The following is a 21,837-nucleotide window of genomic DNA, read 5'->3' as shown; positions in this document are numbered from 1 at the left end:
AAGATAAAATGTTTCACCGTTCACGGGGCTTCTAGGGAAAGCGCTATAACACCGAGTAAAACGCATTTTGTCGAAAATCAGCGATAAGGCGTCAGTTGTATAGTACATATGTTGCTATTAGAGGTCACTGGTCATACCAGGTCAGGTCACAGGTCAGGTCACCAAAGGTCACCAAGGGTCACCACATGAGCCCAACTTTACTAAGGTTATGCGATGCATGTTTTATGGCCAGTTTTTCATTTCCAACTCAATGGTGTTGGTTATAAGACCATCAGGTACGGTTTAGGTCACTTTCTGGTGGAGGTCAGGTCAAGGTCAGGTCAAAAAAGGTCAAATTTCAAAGTTGATATTTTTGCATAAAATGGGTATCGATTCGATGCAGCTCGTCACGGAGAGTCTAATGGTGGTCTTTGTTTTGCGCTACGAGGTCTAGAATTGCTAAAAATTGAGTTTGAAAATTTGACGTCATCAATTTTGAACAGTTTTTTTCGCTATAACTTGGCCAAAAAAAGAGGTATCGATCTCAAATTTGGTATGTAGATAGAAGGCGGTAGGAGCTATCACATATATTCTGTTTTTTTCGAAATTCAAAAAACTTTTTGGATTTTTTGGCTATTATATTCAAAAAATCTATTTTTTAATTTTTGGGGGTCAAAATCCAAAAAAATTGAAAAACCGAAATAGCAGTTTTGTAGCCCTTTTAATTCCACACCTTTTATGTCTGAAACATTTTTCTGTATCTCTAAAGCTGTAGGCCTGACAGCTCTTCCCGCGAAACCTTTTTTTGGGTCGAAAATGGCAAAAATGACGTCACTCTGACGTCATTAGCGGCCAACCTATCATAGCCTTTGGAAAAAATTTTGGTCACCATGTGCGCTAGCTGCTCCCGGGAGGGTACTGAAAGTTTGGTGACGATCGGCGCAGCGGTTCTCGAGATATATCGAAAAAACTAAAGGGGGGGGGGGGGCAAAAAATTGCCCCCCCCCCCACCGCCTGGAAGGTTAAAGGGGAACTACCAAATGGCAAAAAGAGATCCTATGAATAGAGGAAAACAGTAAGCACAGAAGGTTTTATTTTAGATGATATTACTAAATAAGATTGGGGTATCTAAATAACCTTTTAAGATACTAACTTTTTAGATAACCTTTTTAATAACAAGCGGTCACTTGAGAGTGTTACGTCATGCAGTTTCCATGCGAGCTTCTGATTACGTCATCCAGTTTCGTGTTCCCCGTGCTCCATTCAATCATCTTCAGCCGGCAAATGCATCGTAAAAGCATCGTAATGCTTGCAGGCTTATTGCTTGGTTCGCGGAAAGCGATTCGGCAGAGGTAAATAAACCCGCCCCCACGGCCGCTGATGTAATGGCGCAGAGGTGTGCTGTGGCCGCAGTCAGCTCTTGCTAGCCGTTCTTTTTGGTTCTGTTGGCCTGTTTTCGGAGAACTGCCTCTTGAGTTGAGTTTATTGGCATTGATCTTTTGCTTCCCCCGTGCTCAGAAATTTGTGAATATTAAATCTGACGATATGCATCTAAAATCTACGAACGTTTTACTCAGGAATTACAATGCAATTGCTAACACATATAATGTTCATGTGGTGCTAGCTTGTTAGCTTTCCCGGTGCCTTTATGCGTGGTGCAGCTGAACAACGGACTGCTGTGGCAGCACTCTCCACGTGATCAGCACACCCGAAGGTGGAGGGGCTGCGCCCCCCCCCCCTTCCCGGCCCCACACGGCGTGACGGTGGGCGCCTCAACCGTTTGTGACTCGGCGAGGGGTAGACTGAGTCAGTGCCTCCGGCTATAAATACCAGACTGACCCACAGACCCCCACGACCTCAGCTGGCTGCCTGCAGCTGGCTGGTACGGGCTGTCTGAAAAAAACTGCTCACAGCGCAGCTGCAGCTTATCGAACAAGGTAACGCCGGGCCCGAGAAGATTTGATATAGGTAAGCCTATACAATTACAGGCTGCAAATACAAAAAGTATATAATATGTTGCGCCTGCACGTGGTGAACTTTCCGATCGAATATTTCAACCGGGAACTATACATACCTGCATGCAGTTATAAGAGGAACAGCGTCAGCTTGGATGATCAGAATACGCCTGCTTACTCTATCCTTCCTTCTCTCCCTCTGTCATTAATATTATCTTTATCTGCACCTGTACCTGTTTCTCTTTTCTTTCGTTCTTTCTTTCTTTCGTTCTTTCTTTCTTTCTTTCTTTCTTTCTTTCTTTCTTTCTTTCTTTCTTTCTTTCTTTCTTTCTTTCTTTCTTTCTTTCTCTCTCTCTCTCTCTCTCTCTCTCTCTCTCTCTCTCTCTCTCTCTCTCTCTCTCTCTCTCTCTCTCTCTCTCTCTCTCTCTCTCTCTCTCTCTCTCTCTCTCTCTCTCTCTCTCTCTCTCTCTCTCTCTCTTTCTCCCTCTCCCTCTCTCTCTCTCTCTCTCTCTCTCTCTCTCTCTCTCTCTCTCTCTCTCTCTCTCTCTCGCACACCTTTGATACAGAGGACAGAAGCGGACCAGACCAGATACTGCATGCGTCAGAGCCCTTGTCAGAGATCCATACACCAGTCACCACGGATCGCATCTACAGCGGTATAATTGTTTCCGCGTGGCATCCTCAACCAATACGTCTACAGAATCCCGGCGCGGCCTCGTTCAAAGCCGGCTCGTCGGTATCGACTCCAGTCCGTGTCTGACGGCGACGGGACGCGTCGAAACGGCCGTCTGCTCCAAGGTATACAGGGTGGGCCGTCCAAAATAGCTCGCCTGGCCGCCCGGCGCCGCCCCAGCCTGTCGGCCGCCGCAGCGCGCCCGGGCCGCTCCTCGCTGGAGCTGGAGGGAGACGGGTGTTATGGCTGCCTCGGCACCTACTCTGGGCACCCGGCGCTGTTTTACGGGATGCTGCAGCCCCCGTTACCTACAGCGGTCTGATTCCATAGCGCAAATGGATGGTAGTTTTTATTATTAAAGTTTTTTAAGAAATGAAAATTGACGTGCAATTAAAATTTGAAGAAAACCACAATGCGGGAACATTTTATAGTAAAATATGTTATTTTCATAAAGCAGTCGGATATATTCCCCAACATGTTTTGCTTATTACTATTACCGCAAAACTTTTTGTTTCCAAATGCGATACATGGAAATAAGTTTATCTAATGTATGAAAGCGAAAGGCTGTGAATTAAAATGTCAATTAATTTACAGCTGTCTAAGTATTTATTCGATGCAGAAGGCTGGGGTGATAGTCTGATTTAGTTTTCGCTGTTTATTTTCGCTTTATTATGACACATATAACGATCACGGTATATCTTGTAGCGATGCGATGCAAATTTTTTTCGCCACATCTCGACACAAATTTAGACACAATAGCACCTGTAAGCTGGCTTCATTGGTATGACAGTCACAAGTGATGGAGCCATTTAGGACAAGGGCAAGTGCCAAGTATAGGTGCATGCGCCTTGCGCTGACTCATCTTACACCCACAGCCATAGCACAGAACAATCCCATGACAGCTTCGCACAGTCTTTGATTATGCAGTGCCGCAGCTCATCCAGAGAATCTTACCATTGCAGGTGTCCATAATGTAACGGCATTCACCGTAAAAACCCTTCTTATTATAAAAGTGTGTTTGATATCGTTACATACATGGGTGGAGAACCTGCCCCGGCAACCCCGGCCGTGGCCGGGGTAACTTTCAGCCGACCCCGGCGCGGCCGGGGTAACTTTTTCCACTTTTGTAAATCCTAAAAGCTGTCTCCATACGAAAAAACTGCCATCTATAAAAGCGTCTCTCATTATTCTTATCTACCTTGAAAAGTTCTTGAAAATGTACTTTATTTTCATTTTGGAGCTTCTATGTTTTTAAGTCTTTTCATCGCGGAGCCCGACATGTTTCATCAAACAGAAGTAAATCATATTTAAGGGCCGTTATCGTAAGATGGCACTGTAATAACATCACAAGACAGGACGAGGACGAGGGTAATATCAGTGAGATAGAAGGGCGAACTGCTGGGGCTCAAGGCTCCCCCAACTTAACCCGCGCCAGGGTGATGGCCTTATCGTAACACGTTGAGTCGAGACTCGAGAGGTGGGCTTTTCACGCTTCTTTTAACTCGGCTACTGGGCTACGAGGCGAGAAGCGGAACGACGTTTGAAAGAGCGACAAACGTGATCAGAGAAATCTGGTCATGTTTTAGGCAAGCTCAATTATAAAATCACCATAGAACATCAAAAGACAAATTTTTCTGATTTTAGCGTTCTCCGACAACTTTTCTCACACTTCATGAACATAACGGAGCTTAAACACTGCAATCAAAACATTCGATTACTCGTTTAAGTCTCGGTCGCGAATAATATTTCAGGTGCGAGCTCAGATCAATAAGAGGGTCAAAACGGTCATATTTGACATTTTGTTTTGTGTGGGAAGGTTGCAACTTCCACGGAATAAGCTTTGCAAAGGCCAAAGGGCATGATGGCATTTTTAGCACGACCATCCAGCAAATTTGACCTGATGACCTGACCTATCACTAGGTGACATGCGTCCGAAATTTTAAGGAGTGTTGCAAAATTGTAGTTACAATTACGAAATCTTCCGCACCTGCGTGCAGCAGTTTTCCCTAAAAACGTACAAACGGCAGACATCCATTATTCTATGCCACAGAATAGGGGTTTGTTGATAACCGTTGACAAATATTTGACCATCATCGTCTTTCTGACTTTCGGTCGCCGGCCGGGGTAACTTTTTCAAACATTCTCCACCCGTGGTTACATACACTATTTACTCCATTTTCCAGTTGCTACTTTTCACACGGTTAGCATCATTCTCTGAACGTCCTCTGTCGGTTTAGCCGCTCTAGTAGACGTCGCAGTTGGCCGAGGAGCGCTGGGTGCAGATCGAGTTGCTGGTCCTCTCTGAGAAGCCGTTCGATCGGTCCAGCCCGGAGCCGGCCAGCAGGTTCCTCAGGTTGCAGTAGTTGGTCGACATGTCCAGCACAGCGTAGAACGTCTCCGATGTCGAGAAGCCCTGTGAGGCAAGGTGACGACGGTCGGGAGGATTACGATCGAGCTTATAAAGACGTTTATTTACTGAATGGCATGTGTTAGTCAGTGACTCAATGGAAAGAAGAGCCAGGAAACCAGAGAGTGAGATGTTGAAATATGTGCTGAATTAAGTAAAAAGAAAATATATATTTAGGTAAATGTTAGCAATAAAATGTTCTGGTGCATAATAATCTGCTTTTTAATCAAATCCAACATGCAGCGAAAAATATTAAGATAAAAATACACTTTTTAGGGTTACTCACGTGGACAGTGCAAGAGCCGTCATCGGCATCGTCGAAGGTGAACTCCAGGTCGTCGACGTAGTGCGACACAGGCGTGGTGTGGGTGCCCTTCACCACGCCATCCTCCGTGGAGAGATACTGGTAACGAGAAAAACACGACGGATCATTCCAGACTGGGGAGGACAGCTTTCGAAATGCCTTGATAGGATATGTTGACGATCAGAGACGAGCGGAGTGGACAAAAATGTGGAGCTGGCAGTGCATCTTAGATCTCGCATTTCATTTCGAACAATAAAAGCATGAATAAGCTATACCTATAAATAAAAATTCCACAGCAATCATAAACCGTTAGTTGTCACAGTCATGCCTACTTAGATGTCGAGGTTGAAGCAGAATTGATGACTCAAAATATAGGTACATATAGAATTAAATACATCGAAACCTAAGACTGAAAATAGCTCAGTCCTCACCTTGTACAGACACTTCTGTCCGCCCGACTGGCAGCCCTCGGGGCCGGCCCAGGACTTCATCTGCTCGACGATGGCCCTCTGTGCGTCCACACAGGACATGCCGACCGTCCTAGGGCAGGACACGGTGGGAAACGATTTAACCCTATTAGTGGCAGGCTCCTGGCTACCCCATATTAGTGGCAGGGGGGATGTTTACGACCCCCCTTGATATCTCGAGATCTAACCGGCCGATTTTCAAAATTCAAACGGCATTCGATTTGGCTCAACGAGATCTACATTTCTAAAAAAAATAAAATTAAAGAATGTCAATAGGGGGGTAGAAGGGGTAAAAACGGGAAAATTGCACATACATTTTAGACGTTTATCACGGCCAGGTTTCTGAACCAATCTTAACGCAACTTTTGCCGATCGATAGAGAATGAACCAGGAATTCACATGGATCCTAAAAATATGCATTTTCAAAAATCATAGGCGGATACAGATCATTGAGATTGGGGGTACACAAAAAGTGTAGTTAATAAGGTTTTTGTTGGTACTGTTTCTAAAAAGGGTGGCAATGGTCTTGTTATGTTACAATTTTCTTGTGAGAGAACGACTAAAATTGTATTGGTCATGCATAGGCGGTGTCAGGGCACCTATGTTGGGAGGTAAAAAATAACCCCCCTTTTTGGACGCCTGGATCCGCCTATTATAGCAAAAACGTGTCAAAAGAGGATGCACAATAACTTTGTATATGTTATCACATGATACCTTTCATTCACTGTTCGTAAAACTGGTGCAGCATCGTGATCTTCGCCCAAATGACTCGCTTCACGAATAGGACCCCCAATTCCCAGTGCTCTGGAGCCGCCCCTGGTAAAGTTATGAACTTGAAATTTTCAGGGAATGTGCCCAATTTAGTTTTAGGAAAAGTCAGAAAATTTCAGCATCGTAGCTTCAGCGGTTTCGGAGATATTCCCGAAAAACCTGAGGGGTGGATAAAAACAATCCCCCTGCCACTAATAGGGTTAAGTCATTCCTTACCATCACCATTCGTTGAAAATTAAACAGTATCGCTCAATTAGTACAGCTACGACGAACATAGTCACTTCTTTTTAGAGGTCACGAAATGTTATATGACTTATAATATAATATAGTCGTTTTATTTTAGGTCATCTTAGCCAATTAAAATTGATTTTCAATGAGCAGAGATGTAGGGGAGAGTGGGGAAAGATGCCCAGGGTTTTGCTATGTCATATATTATTCGAAAATGACGATGGGAAAGCAAAAACTTGAAGTTTCAACGGAAGCCGACATCATTTTTCTCCAAATATATCACACTTTCGTGCCCGAAATATTATAACTTTTTTTGCTATTAAGCATTTTCCTGAAGAAGTGAAAGGGGGAATCTTGCCCCACAGGGTGGGAAAGACGCCCCCTGACGTTGGGAAAGATGCCCCCTGCACTACAAGTGACATAAATGGGCACGTGAATCGCCTGAACGAATCAGTAGTCCATTCGAGCCTGCAGTAGACACCAAACGTCATCATAAGGGCCCTCAAAAGTAGTCGTAAGGGGCTTCAGAGGTCATCGTTAGGGCCATCATAGTCCAGCGCGGCCAAACAAGCCTCCGTGGTGGCGTTAGGAGACCACTGTGGGGCTCTCATAGGTCTTCATGATGCTTGAGGGCCCTCGAGCCCATCGTGGGGACCTCCGATGCCAACGCGGCCCATGGGGCCAACGTGGGAGCCCTCAAAGGATGTCGTGAGGGGCCCTGGAGCCAATAATGGGGCCCACAGAGGTCGTCGTGAGGGCTCTCAGAGTCAGATGCCGCCCAAGAAGTCGCTATGTGGGCCGAGAGACCGGCATGGGGAGCACCCGACCCTACTGGACTCCCAATAGTCCCAGACCGGCTTTTGTCTACGTCACAAGTACGTAATAAATGATTTGACGGGCTGTTTGAAGGACAGCCTACGGATTTAGGGGGGCGTCTTTCCCCATCAGGACATGGGGCATCTTACCCCAAGGTACCGAAGTAACATTAAATCAGTACAATTTGTTAGCCATAAAACTACACCCTGAAACAAACTGTTTGGGACACAGTACACGCATGCTAATGTATCACGACTATAGCAAGGGAAGCAAAAATTATTTACCTTCAATTTGATATTTACAATGTTTTGACACCAAAATATTTTTGAAAGCAGCAAATAAAAAACATGCAATCATCAGCCAGCCGTTGCCCAACTGAGCCTCGCAAATTTGTGTGCAGTTAACAAGGCAGGCTTCCGCTTTACGCTAAGAACATTAATTTCCAGGTCCGATTCTTTGTTTCGCCGCTAGAGGGGGTCTTTCCCACCCTGGGCATCTTACCCCACTCTCCCCTACCGAGTGGTGTCAAAACGTCCCCTCCCCCGGCGCAAGTTATATACCGGGGCATTCCCTGGTGCCCTCGCTACCACGTACCGCGCACTCACCAGTCAGCATGGCAGGAGGCGTGCAGAGGATAGTCGAACCAGGCTCCGGAAACTGCCGACACACAGACCGCCAACAGCACAGAGAACAGCATGATGAACGCTCTGTATCGGAGGAAGGCACCGACCACCGCGCGGTGACAGAGATCAGGGCGACTGCGGAGCTCAGCTGCGCTGCGGAGACACTGTTATCATAGCGCAGCTGACTGTGACGCTCCAAAGTCTGAGGTCATAGTCGAGTGAATCAGAATCCAAAGTGCAATGTATTACCCGTGACCCGCGGATACGTGCGATTACATAGGTACCTACACCATTTCGTGAATGAACTCTGCCACCAAAACACCGAAGGCTTACTCTTATTTTATCTGGAATTCCCAGCTAAGATCTTGGTGATCCCATGAATACCTTCTCTAAAGGGGGGTCTGTCGACGTCCGTTCAACCGATTCAGTGGTTCCATCCATATCGATCGGCTGGAACATAGAGGGCCTTGGGCTGAAACGTTGCCGTCTACCGAGTATTGGAGGTGCCAACAAAACAGCTACAGCGAAACGACGAGACTCATCCCGAACGAGCATTACAGTCTCGAGGATCGGCGTGATGATCCAGCTTGCTCGTGTTCTGTCCGCGACAGAATGACCGTTGTCACTTGTCCGGTTTACCCCGCACTGTCGGCCTTCGAACCGGTGTGGGAAGTAAGCTGCCTGTTCCATCACGGTAGCGTCTAAGAGACCGCTTGTTCCATACTGGCTGCCATAGGCGGATTTAGGGTAAAGTGCGACACACTTTTCTCCTGCGAGACATTATTTTTAGCTTAGATTATCGCCAGTGTATAGAAAAGGATGGATAATTTTGACGTAGATCTGCCCCAGAAGTACCACCTGGATCCGCCTGTGTCCGTTGCTAAGCGCTGTAGATGTGCGATACTGGTTATATCCAGTGAGAGATCACCTCTGGCAAACTGGGCCTCGAGCCGGTCTGAGTCCGATTCAGGTCCGTTATGGTCAGCCGGGATTACTGATGGTCAGCAGATCGAGCGGTTGGTATATATGTTGCAGGCACTTTAGAAAATCAGTCATTTTGTAAAATGCCTAGGCATTTTGCAAAATGCCTGATTTTCCAGGCTTTTTGCAAAAAGCCTAGGCATTTTACAAAATGACTGACTCTCCAGTCATTTTGCAAAATGCCTAGGCATTTTACAAAATACCTAGCCATTTTACAAAATGACTGAGCAGCGTGTTGTAGATACGAGTACCTAATTATATACGTTTTGGTAGCGTGTAGGTGGACCGAGGAGTCCAGCATTATGACCAGAGGAGTCCAGCAGTGGGAAGTCCATATCTACCTCTCTCTATTTTGAGAAGTGCAGGCCCGCGACATTTCCAACCCCCACGTCAGCGACGCTGCTGGATTTAAAATGATCGATCTGGAGCGTCAACAAACGACTGGCCCTATGCCGGCCTGTATCTGTAAAACCATTAGAGGTCGCGAGGATTCGATCCCACACACTTAGGCGTTAGTGTCTTCTGAAACCAACGCTCTCGTCCTACGCCAAGCGACCTGATGAGTGATGATTCTCCCGATGTGGAGCTTGATATTTTTAACTGGGACCATGCAAGTAGGTACTCAAAGCTGTCAAACAAAGACACAATCAAACAAAGACTACACTCATTCGTTTACATGTAATTGTACATCAACCGGGCCTGCCTATTGACTAGGGCCGGTCTCCGGCTGGTTTTGTTAGGTCTAGTTTCAGGCAGAACATGAACGGCGTTGATGTACTTGGGAGTTTTTACAGCGTTAACTAAACAATGCTTTATGCCACAGCCGAGTCTGCAACTCAACCTGGTCGTTACTCAGCATTGTCGTCATCACAGAGCTTCAAATCGATCAGCTACAGGCTGAACACGTACCTATAGGGTATAGGAAGACGTCCAAAAACTGTTGGCCATAGTATCTGTAGTGGGATCTACGTTCCATACTGGTCAGGCATTTTGCAAAATGCCTAGTCATTTTGTAAAATGGCTAGCCATTTTGAAAAAAGCCTGGTTGCGTTCAGTCATTTTTCAAACAGCCGTCTTTTTGTAAAATGCCTAGGCATTTTACAAAATGACTGATTTTCTAAAGTGCCTGCAACATATACGTGGCATATATCTATATCCCGGGCGATTAGGACGCGCGGGCGACAGTGCATGGCCAGCACGGTGGTTACGACGGCCGTGTGAGTAGATAGAAATACCTACCTACACAATACACATAATTAGCCGATCAAATAATGTGTATGTAAGAATGTTGGTAAGTCTTAAGTTTCTGTGGGTAAATGTATCCTGTGTCATTTTCATGTGAACGATTGAACGAATACGAATAGTAATTTATCGAATATTTGTCGAATATCCTATTGAATATGCTATCGAATATGCTAATTAATTAAACATAGGTACTGTTTCATTTCATTTGCACTGACGAAGACGCCTTGTCGTTGAAACGTCTGCGAAATATAGATGTAAATATTTGAATTACACTGTTTTGTCGTTTGTGGACTTGAAACAAAGTATGTAAGAATAAAACACGATCCAGAAATAGTGCTTTACGGTTCCAAGATCTGTAAAAGGAGTTGATATGGCTGATCTTAGGTCTGATATATTTTGTGAATGATTAACGACTTAAAATTTTCCGGCGAGTGGTTTAACCCTCGCCCGTATTGGTGTTTTTCCAGCCGCGAACGTATAAGGGGGGGGGGGGGTCCGTTGGACCCCCCCTTGCCGTTTCGCCCCTGATCGAGCTAGAGCTTCGCGGAAAAAACGAGCGTGTTGCCCGTCACGAGAGGAAGCCGATGATACCTAATTTTAAGGTCCTAGGTCATTGGTTGACCTTGCAGGTCAGGTCAATGACCCAAAAGTCGGGAAAATCGGGACCTGTTAAAACGTCGTAAAGTGTGGCTGCTATGGGGGTTTTCGGGGCGCCGATCACGAATATCATGTTAGTTTTGATCACAGATGATGTCTTTATGCATTTAGTCCAGGTCGGGTCAGGTCAGGTCAGGTCAACCAGTAGGGGTCCTGCCGGGTATTCCTAGTAGGTGTCAACCGCCTCTGACAGCTTCGTAACATGTTACGAAGGTACCAAAACTACTTCGTAAACGTTCATATGGTTACTAAATTCGAATTCAGCTAAAAAAACTGGCCTAGAAACATGTAAAACTCGAAAAAGTGAACCGAGGTCACCAAAGGTCAATGACCTGACCTGACCTTCAGATGACCTTGACACCCACCCTAATGCATGGGGGCAACATCATATCACATGTTTGAACGCTTGAAACCACGAAAAGACTGCAAACGCGCGGCTAATGCGAGCCGACATACGCCGAATCGCGATTCCGGCCAAACATGGTCTCGAAAAGTAGGTCACAGGTCAAAGGTCATTGGGGTCAGGGTCATGAAATTTTCAGGGTGGGTGTAAAATTGATCAACGCGAGGGTACTGAAAGTTTCGTTGCGATCGGCCGCTTTTTACGCGAGTTATTCGCGAAAAACCATGGGGGGGGGTCCGTTCGACCCCCCCCCCCCCTATACGGGCGAGGGTTAAAGTCACTAGTCAGCGGAATTCAACCCTAATTCCAACTTGCTGCGGTTAAAGCATACCATTGCCCACCCTTATCGGAAAATCACTGATGTTACCATAACTGGCGACCGGACATTCTTGCAATCAACTCCTAATCCAGGAATATTCAAACGGGACATTCAAGAAACCAGCCCGTTTCTCCCCTCCCAAAGATCAGCGAGAACCGCGGGCCACCGCCGATGTCTGGGCGATTCCTCTGCTCTCACACTTATCGCCGGCCCACACCCATACGGCGGCCACGAAAATCGCACGCCATCGGCCATAATGACATAACCCACAAAAACTGAATGGGAATTCGGGCCACAAAACGTGAGCTCGATAAGCATGGTAACGATTACAAGAGCTGCAAGAGTGATGCTGCCAAGTGCGAATATCGACCACACCTTTCAAACGTTCAGAGATAATAAGGGACCAGTTTTACAGGCTTCATGCTCAGCACATTTGATAAGATTAGACGGTGCAGTGTCCCAGCGGTGCACGTCCTCATGTGGACGCGTGATTATGGCAAATGGCGAAGGTGGATCCCTTCTCACGAGCCAAGACGGCCTAGCAAATCTTCCGAAAACATGCATTCGACTCCAATAGAGTTGTGAGCGAGATCTAAGGCAGATATCGACATCAATATAGAAGCACACATGCAGTCGAGGACACACCATCGTAAGGGTCAAGTTCTTATGACCTACGGAGGTCAAACGATATTTATATCATGGCAAAAAAAAAAACACTTAAGGGACCATACTTTGTCAAAAAATCCAGCAGGATCCAGAACAAAAAATGCAGAGTCAAAGATTAAAAGCCAATAACTGAAACAGTACGCACAAATGTGATCATTTTTCTACCAAGAGAAGGCGGTCGGCTGCTTTTTTATTGCGACAAGACGCAATAACGAATAAGTCAACAACAAACACGTCCATCAAAAATCTCGGGCGGTGTCAAAAGAGTACTATTGGACAAGTAGTAAAACTAATTAAAGATAAACAAGTCATATTCAAAGATGCTCGTATATTCAGTAGCCAAGCGTATAATCACAGTAGAAACACACACATACGTTGAAATGTGTACACACGAACATTCACTTCACCACACGAGGCTTGGACGACAAAGCAATAAAAACACTCCACCACACAACGTAAACAATATAATTAATACAATGTCTTAAAAATTTGTAACGTAATGCCATATACAAAAGTTACACATCTAGTACAGTAAAATACTCTGAAGCTCGCCCCGTGACCTCATTTCCTAGCCTCTAGTTAAAAGCACATGAGGCGCCCTCGAAAGGTGAAGCCACGCGACTATCTGCGATTAGAGACCTACGCTGTGCACTTGGTGAGTAAAGCTTACCGGAGTACATAGGTTTGAATGACGGCATTAGGCGAGGGCGCTGAGTAGCCAACTGAGCCCCACACGAACCGCGGGGCAGCGCTCGCGCGGCGGAATTAGCTCAGTGCTAGCAAAAGCAGAGTACGTTGCATGTGGCACCCGAGCAGAGGACAGAGTATGGCCCGATGACCCGGGTACTTAATACAGCTATTTCTGGACAGCAAAAGCAGTTCCTTGGACTATGTTCAGCTGACCCAGGACATCCTTGTCCCGATGACACACGTGCTGAGTGCACGGCACACGTGTAAAACCGACATACTACGCACGCAGAAACATACACGGAGTATACAATCACAGCACTCGGCGCCCGGCGCGAAGTGACGTCATTCTGACGTCATAAGCCGCTGCCGGCGCAGTCCGTCCACCTCCGCGGGGCGGGGCCCCGCCGCCCGGCCCACCCCGTCCCCAACAGACGCCGTCACAGGCTCAGATCTCGACCGCGACGGCCGCGCTCGCCGTCATGGTTTCAGGATGTCTCCCCCATCCCGCGGATCGGCCACCCGCCGTGCCCGCCGCCAATGTACCGTTAGTAGATGTTGATCTTCTGAGTGATGGGCTTGCGGCACATGTGGCAGTTTTGCAGGGCGTGGGCGCAGACCGCGCAGGCGCCGTGACCGCAGAGGAAAACGACGTTACGCCGGCGCTCCATGCAGATGGAACAGCCGTGCACTTCCTCGATCTCGGCGATCTTGGTCTCGAGGTAGCGCAGCCGCTCGGTGCCGAGCACCGAGAACACTTTGCCGCGCGCAGATAACACCTTCCCGTCTGCGGGCAGAATAACCACGGTCAGACACAGGCGGGGAGGCGAGAGTAACAAGTAACAAATACTGACGGGCAGTTCGGCGAGCCAACCACCGGCAGCGGCGGGGACGAGGCTCGCAAATACTGGGGGCAGTTGAGACAGTCAGGCGCCGAGTTCAGCGCGCAGAACCTGAGTCGATGGTGATTAATTACTTATATATGGTGAGAGAAAAAGAGTGAGAAATAGCGATTAAACGCCCGGAATAAGGCGGTAATGGATCCACCGATAGAGAGTTGGCAGCGGAGTTGGACGCCTCGATCTATGTCACTGCGAGGATGAGACACTGAGACAGGAACGTTAACGAAGGGACACACTATATGATGCGGCTTTTCATAGCCAGTCAGAGAACACACAGATGCCACATTCATGGTGAATGATGAAGGTACTGATTTGTGTAAGATACACGACGAGCTGGGTAGGAGACACAAAGACTGCCCAGCAGTGCTGGAGTAGTCGAGCTTAGGCCACAGGTGTTCAACGCTACGTGACGTCATAGTGACCACGGAGGTGTGGGCATCAGCCTCGTCGGCGCGAGTCTAATCGCCCGGGGCAATCAAAGGTCAGGGGTCAAACGCGCGGTCATATGACGCAGCTACCCGCACAAACACGATCGCCCACTATCACGGTCGATCACCCGCAAAAAGCAGCGCTAAAACGGAGCGGACAAAAAAAGCATCATCCACAGCCAGACCCGGCTTTGTTCTGTCTGTTCTGCGCCAGGGCGGTCCAGCACTGGGCCGACAGCGCAAACTGCCACTGATAACAGTCGCGGCGCCGCCCAACGTAGCGGGCCGGCCAAGGTCACACATGTGTCACCCACGCCCCTCGGCTGCGGCGCGTCTGTGTCAACTGGTGACGTCAGAGCGCGTGCAGCTGTCGGAGGGTCACGGCAGGCGGCCTCCGTCCTGCCCCGAGCGGCGGCATGCCACACACCACCATAGCAGAGTTTCGCGGCCCGGACCCGGGGCCGATAGCCGGCGCAGCGGTCGGGCGGGCTTTCGCCGGGGAGTTTCGGCTATCGACTATCTGAACGGACGCCGACGCACGGACGGACGGGCGCACCGGCGGCTGGGTGGACGATAGCGGGGCGGACGATAGCGGGGTGGACGATAGCGGGGCGGACGGACGGACAAACAGACGGGGTTGGTTGGACGGCGAGGGACACAGGAGCGGCGCACGGAACCAGCCGGCACGGGGGCGGCGGTGGGCGGTGGAGACCTGTGAAGGCGGGCGGGCGGTGGGCGGATGGCTGATCCGGGCGGCGCCGCCTCACCCGCAGCCGCCGAACACGCCCAGAGAACACACTCCGTATATGGTACACCCGGAAATGGCCAACAAAGGCCACCTGAACCAAACCAGGCTCGGAGCGAGAGGGGCGCGCCCGGAGAAACGCAGCTATTGTCCAAGACGACGGAACGGTTGGAGAACAGAGCATCTCAATTATGATCCATATTTTCACTATGAAAGAAATACTTGGCAAACAGTGCTCGCCAGAATCTGGTAGCGCCGGAGTCCAATGACAGGTGCGCGCAGCCCCGGGCCCGGTAGCGGCTGTCCCTGACGGAGCGAGCTCGTCGGCTAACCAGGGCGCCGGGCGCGCCAAACCGCCGTGATCTGTGGCCTCGCGAGCACCGCCTCACTGCTTTTATTGGCAGTGGAACCATTGGCGCGGCGCACAACAGTAACAGAATCCCGCCGGGAGCTTTTCAGTCAATATCCCGAGCAATGTCGACCCAGAACACACGGCCAGTTCAGCGCTTTGTTCTCTGACAGTTTCAACGTGCAGAGAATGCCGCGAGGGCTATCAGATGGGGCCAGGTGAGCGGACTTTGGGAGAGGAGCGGGCATTGGGCCGACCATTCCGACAATCTGATAGCTCCTTTGTATTTGAAGTGGCACACACGAAAGGTAGTTTATCATGCCCAGGGACAGCTGGTTTGAATAATTTACGGATGTTTATAAGTCTCGAAACTGAACAGAGGTCAAGCGTGTTATCCGTACCGAAGCCGAACAGTGAATAACAATTCGGGAAACATTATCGGATCACCATTTCCTTGGTGATTCTGCTGGATCTGCAGAAACAGGAAACTGGCATGTATCGTTCTAGTTCCTGTAAGCTTCGCCTATCTGACACACTTCCTCGTTCGGAAAAAGTACGACATAATCCAAGCACCCCGTTCAATAAAAACAGATTAACATGAAAGAAAAAAACAGCACCTAACATATAACTAAACCAAAATATGCTGCTTTGAAAATAACAAAGCAGTCTTTTGCTAGCGATGAGGATAACAATGGCGCTAGGCTACACGAGCACTATCAGGGCGTTGCTTGTTATACTCATGGCGCTAGGCTACACGAGCACTATCAGGGCGTTGCTTGTTATACTCGATTTCGGGTGAGTTCGTCATTCATTTCTCCACGACTGACAAAGGTTCATGGCAAGAATTCATTTCAGTTTTTGTGATACCATACACATACACAATACAATTTAAGTCTATTTTCGGATCCGTGGGACCCATGCGGATCCGAAGGAACAGCAGACAGTGCGACGCCGTTACCAGCTGCAATAGTGTTGTCAGGCTATGCCATGCCACCTTCCGTAATGCCAGACAGCAAATGTGTGACTAGGACGACGTCATGTATGTATACGTCTGAGTGACGCAGCCCGCTCGGAACAATGCCAGTGTTTATGGTCTGTTGAAACGGGACAATGAACGCCGGCCGCCGACACGACGGGAGACAATGAACTGGAGCGCAGTCAACGTTGAAACAGTTCTATCTGATCGACTGACAGTGGTCCGGCGACGCGTTCGAACAACGATCTTGCCTCTACTTTACCCTGAGCTTCATTGAAAATATCAGACCGTTCATCCCTTTCAGAGTCTTATCGACACGTTAACTTAAACCGAGAAGCATCAACGCCCCTAAATTCACCAAGCGACATTTGAAAAGGAGCACTGATAGCACTGACTGTAACTCGACTCCCCTAAAATGGAGACAGTGAATGCCAAATTTCAACAGGTTTTCATGTTCACGGAATATTGTCGGTTCCAGGACTCGCTCAAAAAGCATTACTTTACTTCAGCAGGCACTGGCATTGTCAGGCCCAAACGGGGTGAATACCAAAGTGAATACCATTTTGGGAAGTCTGCACTGGCCCTTCCCTAACCCTGCGGCGTCCCCAGTGACCACTCCAGCATACACAGTACACACGCCGTCCGCGTGGGCGCTGTTTTTGGTGGTCCGAGCCACTTATCATCGTCGTTAGGCCACAGGATGCTCACCGGTGCCATAACTGCGCGCTGCGGGTCGATTTGCACCCGGCCCGCGGCCACGGCTCGCATAGATCGGCGTCCCGATGCATGTGGATGGCCGGGGGACGGCACAGCACCATCCAAACAAGGCGGTGTCGACGGACCCGGCCGGCCGGCCGGCGGCCCGGCAGATGAGCTGTACACAGCCCAGTCCCTGCCGCCGGACGGCCGGCCGGGCGCAAACCGATGACGTCACCATTTGGACGTAAATACAGGCCGGCCGGCCGACACACGGTGTGGCGTTGGAGCGGGACTGAGGGTGGTGGCAGCTGCTAGGCAGGGGGCAGCCGCGACCGGGAACGGCTCCTCATGGATGACCACACTGTGACTTTTATTTGTCACTGAGCTAGTGAGCTATCCACGACCCATAGCGCGTTTGGGGGAGATGCTGCAGGATATTGCCTAAACAGGAATTCACCACGTTCACGTATTGATAACAATGACGAAACATCCACAGGGCGGATGCTGGACAGGCTGAATAATATTGATGCTACTTTACGGTCGATTAGTCCATTATCAGATGAAAAACCCGAGCGAAGAGCGGAATTTGTTGATATTGTCAGAGATCACCATGAGCTCAGGCGTGCCAGACCCCAATGATGTCAGGGATTATCCCAGTGTCATATTGCTGGGAAAATACACATCTGGGTTCAATGTGGAGTTTGATAGACCTATTACGATACGTGGCAGAATACGAGTATTCATCCAAAATGTTAGCGATACTCGGCAGGTGCACCGAATAAACTATAAATTTCAATCACAATTTGCAGCGATTTACAGAACGTCAGGTGCAGCTGATGTACTGTAAAATTTTTATCACAATTTGCAGCGATTCAGTCAGGTGGAGAGCATTTCATCAAATACATATTCTATACGAAATTCCACAGCATTTCAGGCAGAAAATGCGAGAAGAGCCCAAGCTTTGCTGGGCTGTAGCGTTGAAGGACTCAAATCTATCCCCAAGAGCATCTGCCCCCGATTACTCTGGCACTCACCTGTGGTCTTTTTGGTGACGATTTGCGCCTGGCAGCGGAGGCACTTTTTCATCCTGACGCAGCAGTGATCGCAGGTGATCCTATGGCCACAGGGCTCGAACTCCACACTGACGGGTAGCTCGCAGCACACAATACACGACTCCTGGGGTAGTGGGAGAGGTATCGGGGAGTGTCAGCGGTCCGTCCGAGTCACGGACAAACACAGGGAGAGGACAGTGCTTCTAACTGAGTACGCTGTACGCGATCCCACCCTGGGGGCACGAGCAGATGCTAAAGCAGTACAAGTTGCAACTGAGCCAGTACACAGTGCCTGCTACCGCTACATCGATTCCAGACTTAAGTGATTAGTCGACACAAAATGGGGCCTAAAGCCTACATTTGTCCTGAGTGTTTAAAATGAAGAGTTGAATCTCATCCTGCGCTCAATCTTATACCAACATGCTAGCCGTACCTATACTAATGCGTAACACGCAGAACTCTCTACAACCGCGTTCCGAAATTACTTCACAGGACATCCCCTAGCCATTCACACCTTCCAAACCGCCTTTGGACCCGCCACCCATACCTCGTCGTTATCCAGTTTGAGTTTGGCGGTGTGGTCTGCCAGCGCTCCCACGGCCACGGAGGAGTTGGGCTGGGCGTCCGGTGACTGGGGCTCGCCTCCAGAGGCGCCTCCCGAGGCCTGCTTCATCGTCTTCTTCACCAGATCGGAGAGCGATGGAAGCTCCAGCGAGTGGCTGGTGACGGGACAGGCGGAGAAGAGTTAGTAGATGATTGCAAGAGCAACTGACATCACGGTTGCTACCTGAATGTTTCTGAATAGAGCTGTCACAATAAATACCCAGACAAACAATTATGGGTGAGTTGACCCCTAGACCTCTGTTTACCGTATACAGAGGTCTATGGTTTATCACAAAACAGCATTCTCCACAATAAACCAATTACTCACAGTTCAACCAGTATCTGATCAAACCAACGTATTGTGTCGTTGGCAACATCTCAACATCTCAAACATAAAAGGTAAAGCCTCCGAACTTCACCCCGGTAGTCTCGCCTAAAAGAGTACACACGCAGCAGCGGCAAAATGCACCAAACCGTGCTATATCAGCGACGGGACCAGCTGCGACAACAGCACAACTAACCTCCGCTGTTTGGAGTACCACTGCAGCAGATCGGCGAACTTTCTGTCGCTGCCGCGGACGGCCAGGTCGAGGGGCGTGCGGTTCTTCCTGTTGATATGGTCCAGAGGCGCGCCCTCCTGGGCCAGGTAGCAGGCCAGCGCCTGCACCAGACTCACCTCCGTTCCTAGACGGAGATCGACAGACGGTAACCGAGAGCAGGGACAGAGAGAGAGAGAGAGAGAGAGAGAGAGAGAGAGAGAGAGAGAGAGAGAGAGAGAGAGAGAGAGAGAGAGAGAGAGAGAGAGAGAGAAGAGAGAAGAGAGAAGAGAGAAGAGAGAAGAGAGAAGAGAGAAGAGAGAAGAGAGAAGAGAGAAGAGAGAAGAGAGAAGAGAGAAGAGAGAAGAGAGAAGAGAGAAGAGAGAAGAGAGAAGAGAGAAGAGAGAAGAGAGAAGAGAGAAGAGAGAAGAGAGAAGAGAGAAGAGAGAAGAGAGAAGAGAGAAGAGAGAAGAGAGAAGAGAGAAGAGAGAAGAGAGAAGAGAGAAGAGAGAAGAGAGAAGAGAGAGAGAGAGAGAGAGAGAGAGAGAGAGAGAGAGAGAGAGAGAGAGAGAGAGAGAGAGAGAGAGAGAGAGAGAGAGAGAGAGAGAGAGAGAGAGAGAGAGAGAGAGAGAGAGAGAGGAAGGCGAGGAGGAAACAAAGAGGGTGGACTGGTCGGGTGGGGAGGGACCGAGAGAAATGGCGGACGAGTGAGGACGCCATTGTTCCGGAATAAGTACGGCAGTGGAATTCAACAATTTTACTGAAGCAGTGTGGGCCCGTTGACTTGTTTGGTTGAGGGCATTAAGAACATTAAGCACTTGTCGTCCTGCCACATTTTACCAAAAGTTCTTTGAAGTTTCGGGGCGGCCCTAGCACACAGCCAGCCACAGTACCACGCATTGGTCTCCATTATTGTTCAAAAAGGTGCCCACTAAGTTCAGTCTCAAATCTCGCCCTCAGCAGTATCCCATACCCGTCCATCTGTCTCCCCCCTGCGTCCCGTGGGGTCGCTCACCTTGCGAGGCCAGGTGCGCCTTGATGCCGTGGATGAGGGGCGCCTCGCCGGGCCGAACCTCACTGGAGGCCGCCAGCTTCAGACAGGCCAGGTGGAGTGGGGTGTCGCCGTCCTCATCCGCCAGCAGCACTGAGGCGCCGCGACTCACCAGGTACTCGACAATACCCAGGTGTAACTGAGAAACACAGACAGAAGTCAGTACAGACTCCGAGACTCACCAGGAACTCAACAATACCCAGGTGCAACTGAGAAACACAGACGGAAACACCAAGTCACAGGTCAGAGTAAGAGCGAATTACTTAGCACACCGAAGAGATTAGCATCTGGCTGTATGGATAAAAGTCACTGGAGACCCATTTTGAGCCACCAGCAAGTGTTTCTTTATATTCGCTCCACCACAAACACTGCCCTCTAGCGTCCCCTAGCCACTGGCCGGCTCTGGACCAACAGTAGCGCCGACATCCGGTCGTGGTGGTGTCGGGGCCAGGAACTGGCTGAGGCCTGGACTGAGGCCGATACTGGACCCTGGACTGAGGCCAAGCCTGGGCAATGGGCTGAGGACGGAGCAAAGCCGTGACTGAGGTCGGAGCTGGGGCCAGGACAGAGACTGGCAGGGCCGTGGTGGCTAGCTCCAAGGTAGTGTAAAGGAACTGAGGCTGAAGCTGGGGGGCCAGTCCGAGCTGAACAAGGGATTGAATCTTGGGCTGAGGCTGGGCTGAAGCTAAGGGCAAGTTTGGACTACCTACGATCGGAGGTAAAGCCGAGGCCGTTCCCACCTGCGACACGGCCAGGAGTAGGGGTGTCTGTCGCCGGTTGTTGACGGCGTCCAGGTCGCACTGTCCCAGCACGGCCAGCGTCTCGACCACGGCGCTGTGACCGTTCAGACAGGCCAGGTGCAGCGCCGTGAAACCGTCCTCCTTCTTCATATCGGCCGCCTGCCGCGACCGGCCCAGCAGCTTCTCCACGGCGCTGTGGGGGCGGAGAATACAGTCAAGGAACATACACAGGGTCAGGGAACCGGCCCAGCAGCTTCTCCACAGCGCTGAGGGATTAGAGAATACAGTCAGGGAACATACACATTACACAGAGTCAGGGGACCGGCCCAGTAGCTTCTCCACAGCGCTGTGGGGATATGAGCACGCAGGGTCAGAACAGGTGACCAATACCGACCGGCCCGGCATCTTCTCTACCAAGCTGAAGGGCAGGAAAAACACACAGCTGGGTCAGGGTCAGAAAATAACAAAGGGGCACCCTCAGGTCAAAGACTCGAGAGGATTCTCGTCCGCTCAGGAAGGTGTGAAATGGGACCACCCCTGCGGCGAAACAGATCATCCTCGAGTGACACTACGAT

General features: G+C 49.5%; 2 protein-coding genes across 2 annotated transcripts in view; both read right to left on the bottom strand.

Annotated features, from left to right (window-relative positions):
* Window positions 1–3,247: 3,247 nt before the first annotated feature.
* LOC122380221 lies at window positions 3,248–8,395 on the bottom strand. The gene is made up of 4 exons (XM_043363205.1): window positions 8,206–8,395; window positions 5,750–5,858; window positions 5,301–5,417; window positions 3,248–5,020 (listed from the first exon to the last, which is right to left on the bottom strand). Exons 1-4 carry the CDS (start codon window positions 8,295–8,297, stop codon window positions 4,850–4,852), a joined length of 489 nt encoding a protein of 162 aa, XP_043219140.1. The 5' UTR covers window positions 8,298–8,395; the 3' UTR covers window positions 3,248–4,849.
* Window positions 8,396–12,807: 4,412 nt separating this feature from the next.
* LOC122380220 (E3 ubiquitin-protein ligase MIB2-like) overlaps window positions 12,808–21,837 on the bottom strand; it is a 29,779-nt gene continuing 20,749 nt past the window's right edge. The window contains exons 13-18 of the mRNA XM_043363204.1: window positions 21,263–21,455; window positions 20,487–20,661; window positions 19,457–19,619; window positions 18,880–19,051; window positions 18,315–18,456; window positions 12,808–13,968 (exon numbers count right to left, since the gene is read on the bottom strand). Coding sequence (XP_043219139.1) covers window positions 13,730–13,968; window positions 18,315–18,456; window positions 18,880–19,051; window positions 19,457–19,619; window positions 20,487–20,661; window positions 21,263–21,455 — 1,084 coding nt within the window. The 3' untranslated portion in view covers window positions 12,808–13,729. The remainder of the gene's footprint in view (window positions 13,969–18,314; window positions 18,457–18,879; window positions 19,052–19,456; window positions 19,620–20,486; window positions 20,662–21,262; window positions 21,456–21,837) is intronic.

Source organism: Amphibalanus amphitrite, unplaced genomic scaffold (genome assembly GCF_019059575.1).
Source record: "Amphibalanus amphitrite isolate SeventyFive unplaced genomic scaffold, NRLGWU_Aamphi_draft 000093F_arrow, whole genome shotgun sequence".
Taxonomy (NCBI): domain Eukaryota; kingdom Metazoa; phylum Arthropoda; class Thecostraca; order Balanomorpha; family Balanidae; genus Amphibalanus; species Amphibalanus amphitrite.
Note: the sequence above shows the minus strand (reverse complement) of the source record. Positions and strands in the feature narration are given on the sequence as shown.

Excerpts from the sequence above, each read along its gene's own strand:
- LOC122380221 (XM_043363205.1), bottom strand. The coding sequence starts at position 8,297 with ATGCTGTTCTCTGTGCTGTTGGCGGTCTGTGTGTCGGCAGTTTCCGGA. Across the intron at positions 5,859-8,205 it reads GCCTCCTGCCATGCTGACTG|GACGGTCGGCATGTCCTGTG; the intron begins GTGAGTGCGCGG and ends GTCCTGCCCTAG. Across the intron at positions 5,021-5,300 it reads ACGGCTCTTGCACTGTCCAC|GGCTTCTCGACATCGGAGAC; the intron begins GTGAGTAACCCT and ends CTTGCCTCACAG.